This window comes from Sinocyclocheilus anshuiensis, unplaced genomic scaffold (assembly GCF_001515605.1).
Source record: "Sinocyclocheilus anshuiensis isolate Anshui unplaced genomic scaffold, SAMN03320099.WGS_v1.1 scaffold1444, whole genome shotgun sequence".
NCBI classification, from domain to species: domain Eukaryota; kingdom Metazoa; phylum Chordata; class Actinopteri; order Cypriniformes; family Cyprinidae; genus Sinocyclocheilus; species Sinocyclocheilus anshuiensis.
In genome coordinates this window covers 91797-100921 of record NW_015546092.1, presented here as the reverse complement: position 1 = coordinate 100921, position 9125 = coordinate 91797, and the positions used below count along the sequence as shown (strand labels likewise).

The 9125-nt window shown below is 37.0% G+C and overlaps 1 protein-coding gene across 5 annotated transcripts in view; it reads right to left on the bottom strand.

Moving 5' to 3' along the window:
• LOC107700103 (glycerol kinase-like) overlaps positions 1 to 9125 on the bottom strand; it is a 19218-nt gene that overhangs the window by 2519 nt on the left and 7574 nt on the right. For 4 of the 5 annotated variants that reach the window (XM_016501627.1, XM_016501628.1, XM_016501630.1 and 1 more), the window contains exons 5-19: positions 6767 to 6846; positions 6287 to 6424; positions 5737 to 5846; positions 4133 to 4199; positions 3814 to 3831; positions 3143 to 3178; positions 2869 to 2936; positions 2702 to 2744; positions 2539 to 2619; positions 2252 to 2330; positions 2059 to 2155; positions 1748 to 1832; positions 1256 to 1376; positions 988 to 1131; positions 173 to 259 (exon numbers count right to left, since the gene is read on the bottom strand). In XM_016501627.1, the coding sequence (XP_016357113.1) occupies positions 173 to 259; positions 988 to 1131; positions 1256 to 1376; positions 1748 to 1832; positions 2059 to 2155; positions 2252 to 2330; positions 2539 to 2619; positions 2702 to 2744; positions 2869 to 2936; positions 3143 to 3178; positions 3814 to 3831; positions 4133 to 4199; positions 5737 to 5846; positions 6287 to 6424; positions 6767 to 6846 (1254 nt within the window). The remainder of the gene's footprint in view (positions 1 to 172; positions 260 to 987; positions 1132 to 1255; positions 1377 to 1747; positions 1833 to 2058; positions 2156 to 2251; positions 2331 to 2538; positions 2620 to 2701; positions 2745 to 2868; positions 2937 to 3142; positions 3179 to 3813; positions 3832 to 4132; positions 4200 to 5736; positions 5847 to 6286; positions 6425 to 6766; positions 6847 to 9125) is intronic. The other variant, XM_016501629.1, reaches the window with a different exon arrangement.

Genomic DNA, 9125 nt, shown 5'->3' with positions numbered 1-9125 from the left:
ATTTTAAAAAAAAAAAAAAAAAAAAAAAAAAAAAATGCATGATTTTTTTTTTTTACTAATTTAAATATCAATTATTTTGTATTATTTGCATTTGTATAAGGTGTTTCTCTGATTAGTTGATCGATTGGTTAATGGAGTTAAATCAAATAATAAATAAATAAATAAAACACACCATCTCCATTGTTGACTGGTTCTGTGGTTTCCCAGTTCATAGCCCTCTGAACAGCTTTCTTCCAGCGAGCATATCGCAGTTCACTCTCTGCGCAGAGGGGGGAAAAAAAACACACCCTAAATAAAGTTGCAGATGAAACTTGAGTTTGTGTTCACACTTAGCAGGTTTTGCCTGATTAAAACAGACGCTGTGAATGATGCCATCCAAACCTTGGTGAGCACAAAACATCAGCATTGTTTACATTCAGCATGTGAGCGCTATCTACTGAACATAAACAACGCTGATTACGTTCTAGAGTATTCTCCAAAATGGCAGAAGACGGTACCTCGGGGAGAAGAATTGTTGAATAAATTGTGTTATTATTATTGTTTTCTTTGCGCACAAAAGTATTCTCACTGCTTTGTAAAATTACGATTGAACCCCTGATGTCACATGGACTATTTTACCGATGTACTTGCTACGTTTCTGTGCCTTGATCGTGGTAGTATCCTTGCTGTCTATGGGAGGGTCAGAGAGCTCTCCGATTTTATCAAAAATATCTTAATTTGTGTTCCGAAGATGAACGGAGGTCTTACGGGTTTGGAACAACATGAGGGTGAGTAATTAATGATAGAATTTTAATTTTTGGGTGAACTATCCCTTTAATCATGAACACAATGTTATGGCCTGCAAGAATCCATAAAGTTTTTCAGTATTACACTGAACCATGTTGCAAATTTAATAATCTCAGCAAGTGGCATGCAACAAAATGCATACGGTTCATACAATTTTCATTAGTTATGAATTGGTGTGTGGTGCACTTTAGATTTCATTACCCTCTGGGTTGATCTGAGGTTCAAATTTTTCTGAAGTGACCTCAGTGAGATCTTCTGGGTTTAGGCTCCACACACTGACCCCCTCAGCTGCTCCTGCTGCCATGGCAGCACCCAGAGCTGTGGTCTCAGGCATGGATGGCTTTACTGTAAATAAATACAAATTACATCACATATCCGCCCATCTGGAAATACCATTAAAATTCCATTTACACCAGTGTTTACGTACATCCTCATATAAAGCCTTACAAGATGAAAATGTGCATCTTACCGACTGGGATACACAGTATGTCGGCCTGCAGCTGCATCAGTAACCGGTTGGACGTCATGCCTCCATCAACCTGGAGCTGGGACAGATGAATACCACTGTCCTGGTTCATTGCATCCAGAATCTGAAACAAATTTGAGCATCCATTAGCATCCTAAAAGTTTTTTTTAATGGTCACCGATTTATTTGTGACATGCTCAAAAAAGCACCTCTATCCTTAAGACTAAAAATAAGTAAGGGATAATATACAGCAAACTGACCCTGCAAAATAACCTCAACAGGGTGATCAGGAAATTAATTGGATAGCTAACTGTATATTATCCTGCTTATTACACATCTATTTATAAAACAAATTAATATGAAAAATATTTGAGTATTTATTTGTTCACATTGCTCTCTAAAATAATTGATTCTGAATATTAACTGTTGAAGGACTTTTGTGTTCTATGTAATAAGAGCATATAATCATGCAGATGCAAACTCATGAAGGGATACCTCTCGTGTCTGGAAGCAGACAGCTTCAAGTGCTGCGAAAGCCAAATGACTCCTATTGGTGAACTGTGTTAGACCACAGATGATTCTGTTGCAAGCAAAAAAACAGAGGTTCAATGTTGTACATTTCACATGTAATAACAACTGGGCTTCAAATAATAAACTCACTATGAAATTCACAATAGGATTTTTTTTTTTTTTTTGCTTCTAATGCCTTTCTCTAATGTAATGCTCGCTCTCCTTAGGCTTTAGTGTTTCTACATCGCTTACATCAACTGAAAATGATCTTTCAAATGGATGTATCGGTCACTAACCCTCTAGCGCTTGGTTCCCAGTATGGCGCATATAATCCAGAGAATGCAGGGACGAAATAACAGCCATATGATGTGCCAACGTCAGCAGCTAGTTTCTCTGGGGTGAAAAGTGAAATGTTTAAAATGAAATATTCCAAAACTGGGCTAAATGCTCTTGCATTAGGGTATAAATAGAACCTTTACACAAACAAACCTAGTTCTGTAGAGGTTTGGATAATTCCGAGATTATCCTTTAGCCAACGCACAACTGCTCCTGCAATGGCAACTGAACCCTAGAAAAGAAAAACTCCAGTTGAGCAAGAGTGAAGTATTGGCTACTCTAAATCACAAAGTAATTATGAGAAATGAATAGGCTTTTCATGTTTGTGAGAGTGGAATGAAATAGCTGCCACATAAACAAAACGTGCATTGCTTTGGTAAGAAATAATCTGCCAAGAACATAATAATGTAATAAACAATGTCAACATTCAACAACATTACCTCTAGTGCATAGCAGGCTGGCTTGTCACGCCCTAGTTTATATGCGACCGTTGTCAGGAGTCCATGGTCCGACATTACAGGCTTTAAGATATAAAAAAAATCCAATGTAGATTAAATTTAAAAAAGGAAAATGTATTTTTGAAGCTTTAAGTATGTTGAATACCTTTGTTCCTACGTTTTTAAGCAGGAAACAACCAGTCCCATAACTGTAAATAAATAAAAACTTATCAAATGTACAAAATCACAACATCTTCATTTAGTCTAAGTGCACATTTTTGCATGTTGACAAATTAGGCTATGAGGAACTGAGAAGACAAAACAAAATCATACGTATTTTTGGCCTGTCCGTCCTTGAAACACATCTGTCCCACCAGCGCAGCAGACTGGTCACCAAGACACTGTAAACAGATGTAAAGTCACTTTAAAGGACATCAGAAAGTATTTGCAAATTTCTGTATTATGTTTGAGGATCTGAAGACACTACTTTATATGCATTATGATTTAATTGTCCAACTCAACAAAATAATAATATTTACACACACAACTTGGGGAGAAAGACAGAAAGACAATGTAATCTTTCTAAAAAATAATCTAATAATCTTACCCCTGATATGGGGACACCAGTTAAAGGGCCAGATTTCTGTAAGAAAAAAATTTATATTAAAAAGTAAAACATTAGGGGAAGAATTTAATAATATACAAATGAATGTAATAATTCACATGCATTATACAGCCCCCTGCTTAAAGCCAGAACTCAAACACTTGAGTCAGATTAATAATTATCAATTCTAATACTTTAGTGGACATGAGCATCTTTGGCAAATCATCTGCTGCTGTGTTGCAAGTATCTGCTCTAAACATACTCCACAAAAAATAAGAATAATTGACTCCAAGCATGTTAAAAACTGTGAAAAGCTGCTTCATTTTCATCACTGCAACTCAAGATGGTGTGGCTTCAGCCATAGTGAATGAATAAAGAAGAAGAAAGGAACAAAGAAAAGGACCATAGCCAGAAAACTACATGAAAAAGTTCTAAACTCCAAGAGCTGTTGGAAAGGACAGGCAGTGCATTGGGTGACAAGCCAAAACACAATGAAAAACAATGACAAGATCACCATCCGGTACATTTCCAATAAGACCTTATCTCAGGAATATATAAAATGCACTTACAACAAAAATATGAAAAGCATGTTTGCTCCATATTGGAAATGCACCAACTTCTGTGATGACAACATGACAGCAGTTTTCCCAGACATGACAGCTAGAGATACTCACCAGATTAGAGCTGATTTTCTATCAGTCAGCCCAAAGAGATCACAGGACACAAAATATAATCATGATAAAGAGGGACACACTAAAATCTCCAAAGGGTTAAATGACTGCTCCACAGCAAAATTCAACTTTGGATGGAAAGATGTTATTGGAGTTGCAGATTGTGTATGTACAGTTAAAGAATAAACAGTTAATGTTTGACAGACACTGCTCTGGAGCAAAGATCATTTCTCTCTTGTCAATTTATCACAACAGAATCCTACCAATGCATTATGTAACAGAAGTACAGAAAGAAATTCTCTCTTTGGGGTCAAACACTTACCATTAAACCATAAATCTCTGAAGAACTTCTCACTTTTGGCAGGATTTCCATTGGTATATCAAAATATCTGTTATACATGTAAGAAATATACGTTATGAATAAATCTTTAAAAACAGTAAAGGCTGGAATACACTACACAACTTTTGCCCAGATTATTGCCTCGATTTGCAGTTTGGTCACCAGTCCGCATATTTTAGGCAGAGCTGACAGATTTTATAAAGAGGAGGAATAAAAATAAAATCACACAGTGTATGATGGGCACAGACTCTGATTTTTAGCATCAGAGGATGTTAAAATTATGATTTGGGCTGATTTTAGAACAATATTGCTTTCATTTGTCAGATGTCTCCTAGCAATGAGGTGCATGTTTCTGAGCGAGTTAGTTGTGTTTAAAATAACTTGAAAATCTGGTAGTGTGTGATAGTCTGTCATTCAGTGCATGATGGTCAGTTTTTCTCTTTAACCATTCACAAATTGTTAAGTGTGTAATGTGTACTGTAGATTTTAAAAGTCATGCAGTCTATTCCAGTCTTAAAGGGATACTCCAAATCCAATATGAAAATCCTCTCATTATTTACTCTCAGAACAACATGAATGAATGAATGAATGAATGAATGAATGATGCATTTATATAGCGCTTTGTGTATTGCTGTACACCCAAAGCGCTTTACAATCATGTGTGGGGATCTCTCCTCAACCACCACCAGTGGTTACCAACAAACATGATGGTAATCCATATGACCCAAGTCTATGAACAAAAATCTTCTGACTCAAATGGTGTGTAAGAAAAATATCATATTTCAAACGTTTTAACCATTGCTTCCAGCCAACTGTCATACACCGGTTCAGGAGGACATTGTGAAGCGTGGCATAAATGTGTTTTTAAGCTGATGTGAGAAGTGACACGAAAGCCATCACTTTTCAGTGGAATTTCACAACATGCGGACGTTACGCTTCACAAACGTGCTGACATTTATGCCAAGCAAACCCAGGTGTGACAGCTGGTCAGAAGCAAAAAACGATTTTAAAACATTTTAAAAAGTAGCATTTTTCTCTCACACATACCTATAGGTTTGTTTCAGAAGACACTGATTCATCAACTTGAGTCATATAGAAGAAAAAAGTAATTTACATCTAGGATGGCATGAGGGTGAGTAAACGATGATGGAATAAAGCAATAAGCCCCAAGAAGCCATGTTTTACAGTTAAACCACGGCTTCACAGGGCTTATTGCTTTTATAAAATGGTTATTCCATATATGCAGTAAGGTTTCACAAAATAAAACCGAGCAAATAATGTGTAATGATATTAATAAAAACAGTATTCTTCCACCAAACAATGTAGTTCCTCAGAAACAGTTGTGGTTGCAACAAAGTGGTTGTCAAGCAACAGACAAACGTAAACAAAGGTGTATGTTTATAGAGTAATTTACAACAGCTTTGAACGTGGCTCAGCCAATCAGAATCAAGAACCAGAACTATCAGTTTTATAATTTTCATTTTTTGGGTGGAGTATCCAAAATTCTTTTTTTCATTTGCATATGCAAATAAGCTTTGGGCCAGAAAAATGTATATAAAACGGTATGTATGCAAATTTGTACTTACTTGCAGAGCTCTGGGTCCCAGTCCATTGTGTGAATATTGAAGAGCATTGTCCGGCTGGCATTGGTTACATCTGTGCAATGAACACCTCCCTTCTTCCCCCCCGTCAGGCACTGAAAGTTAGGGGTTATCACAGATTATTTAGACAAGTTAAAATATTTACATCATGATCAGTTCAACAATGTTCCTGGAGTCCCCTCAACACTGCACATTTCTCATGTCTTCTTTGTCTAACACATCCATTTCAGGTCTTAGAATCTCCTCTAATGAGCCGATGACCTGAATCCGGTATGCTTGATTAAGACGACATACAAAATGTATTCAGAAATGTGATTGAGAACCATTAGAGCATCTGAATTCAATCCAAGACCAAGTGCTTGGGTTTATTTTGGAGTATCTGCAAGGATGAGTGTAATCATTAAGCAGTCTAAAAACCTTGGATGCACTAAAAACCTAAACCATGCACCGATTTCTTCTTTTACCATTAAACTTCAAAAACATACACAAACACTATAGAGATGCAGAAGAGAAACCTCACTGCCACTGCTCTTACCCAGATAAGCCAGGAGTCCACTGTTCCAAACATGGCCCTGTGAGAGAGCACAGCTTCATGGACCTTTTCAACATTATCCATCAGCCAGCGTAACTTCACTGCGCTGAAGTATGTGCTGATGGGTAGGCCAGTCTTGTGCTGTATGAAGCAAGAGAAGTACAAATATTTATTCAGTTTTGCAAACTTTGTGTACAGTAACAGAAATAAAAAATAACCTGAGTACAGTTAGAAGTGGACTGATAACTGCAATGTCTCCTCGATGTTTTGATATATTTCTGTTTGAATAAAGAAATCAGGGTGGGACAGGGCTAACATATCCAGACTTCAGCCAAAACTTCCATTTTCATTTCCTGGGGACTTAAAAAAAAAAAAAAAGTCCTATCTGACATATTGAAAATTGTTTACCATAATAATGGATTGTGGATGTAACGGTTCAAGATCATTTCAGTCTTTTTTACAAGGAAACACTGGCACTCTCACCTTGAGATGGTTTTTGTTTTTGCCTGGAGTTTTGTTGATGAGCCTTTCTACCGTTGACTGGGTCCGCAGATCAAGCCAAACTAAACATCCAAACAAATCAGAAGTTATTTGGTTATTTAATTCTGGACTGTAAAGCAGAAGATATGATTACTCCTATACTAAACAATGGTCATATACGGGGTGGACTTGTGGCCCACCACACCTGATCTCCAACACACCACACCAGCTCATTGTGTGTAGAGCAATTTTTTTTAACACCACTTACTAAAATTTTTTAAATGAAATAAAATCTCTTTTTTTTAATGCTTGTTACCATGAATGACTGGCATACTTATTTAAATTCTGTTTCTTTCACTTTTAAAGCACACATTAATACAACTATTGTTGCCCAAGGTGCTGTACAGACAAAGTAAAAACAAATAAAACCAAGAACATACAAAGATAAATTCAAAATAAACACTAAAAATTCAATGACACTCCTCAATACCCAGTAGAATTAAAAGCCTGAGATAAATGAATTTTTAGCCGAGTTTTAAATGTAAATATAGTTGGAGCTGCTCGAACATACAGGGGTAAAGAACTCCACAGTCTAGGTGCAACTACCGAAAAGGCCCGATCACCCCTAAGTTTTAATCTAGACCTAGGAACAGTTAGAAGCAGCTGATCAGAGGACCTAAGGGATCTAGTAGGCGTGTGTCGTTTAAGAAGGTCTGCAAGGTAAGGAAGTGCCAAACCATTTAATGATTTAAAAACAAACAAAAGCCTGAATTCTATTTGGAAACGTACTGGCAGCCAACGAAGGGAAAATAGAACTGGTGTGATGTGCTCTCGTTTGAGTGCCTGTCAGCATCCGAGCTGCTGCATTTTGGACTGCCTGCACACGTGACAACGCTTGCTGGCTAACTCCTATATAAAGGGAATTACAATATTCAAGCCTTGAAAAAATAAAGGCATGGATGACTTTCTCAAGGTCTTTAAAAGAGAGAAATATCTTTACCTTAGCCAAAAGTCTCAAGTGGAAAAAGCTGGATTTAACGACACCATTAATTTGCATATCAAATTTGAAGTCTTTATCAAATAAAACACCCAGATTTTTCACCACCATCTTATTATACGGGGCCAAAGGGCCAAGGTTAACAGTCTCACTCAGCCCAAAAATAATCTCCGTTTTCTTTTCATTTAGTTTAAAAAAAAAAAAGCAAATTCATCCAGCCTTTTATATCATTTAAACATTCTAAAATAGCAGTTAGAACATTCTTGTCATTTTGTTGTAATGGTAGATATATCTGCGTATCGTCTGCATTACAGTGAAATGAGATATTATGCTTCTTAAAAATAGACCCGAAAGGGAGCATATATAAAGAAAAAAGTAATGGGGCAAGAATGGACCCTTGAGGGACGCCACAGGTGAGAGGAGCTGAGGTAGATAAAAATTCACCAACATTACCTGAAAAGCTTCTATTTGATAAATACGACTTAAACCATTGAAGAGCCACTCTTTGAATTCCTGCATATTGCTCAAGACGAGAAACCAAGATAGTGTGGTCAACAGTATCAAACGCCGGACTAAGATCTAATAAAACTAGGATTGCAGAGACTCCAGAGTCAACAGTTAATAAAATATCATTGTAGACTTTTACGTTTTTTCTACTTTTAGTGCCGATTCTGTACTGTGTTTTGCTCTAAAACCTGATTGGAAAACCTCGAGTACTGAATTTGTCTCTAAAAAGGGCGGTAATTGAGTGAAAACTACTTTCTCCAACACTTTTGGAAAAAAAAGGAAGTTTCGAAATTGGTCTAAAATTTGAACAAACTGTAGGATCCAAATTAGCTTTTTTGATAAGAGGCTGCACTATTGCATGTTTAAGATAGACAGGAACAGAGCCTGAAACCAAGCAACAATTTATTGCCATGACACTCGGACCAATAACACTAAAAGCTTGTTTAAAAATGCAAGTAGGGATAATATCCTGATGGCAAACTGTAGGCTTCAAATGTTCAACGATCTCCCCCAAGATTGCAAAAGATACGAGAAGGGTCTGACTGCAGCTTGGCGCTTGCACTCTCAGACGTGCATTCTCAGGCTTGCACTCTCAGAAATGCATTCTCAGGCTTGCACTCTCAGACACTTGCACTTCCGCTAGCGACGTCACTTGCAGTTTTTTTTATTTTTTATTTTGTTCTATTTATTGATTACTTTTCGTTTGAATCTCTCAACATTTTACAACAGTATAACCAGGTGGTGAAGACAAGACAAAATAAACTAAATTACAATGTCACTTGCAATCGCCACTTGCACTCTCCGATACCTGCGACGTCACTTGCAATCGACACAAATCGTGCGTGTTGCCAATGGAGA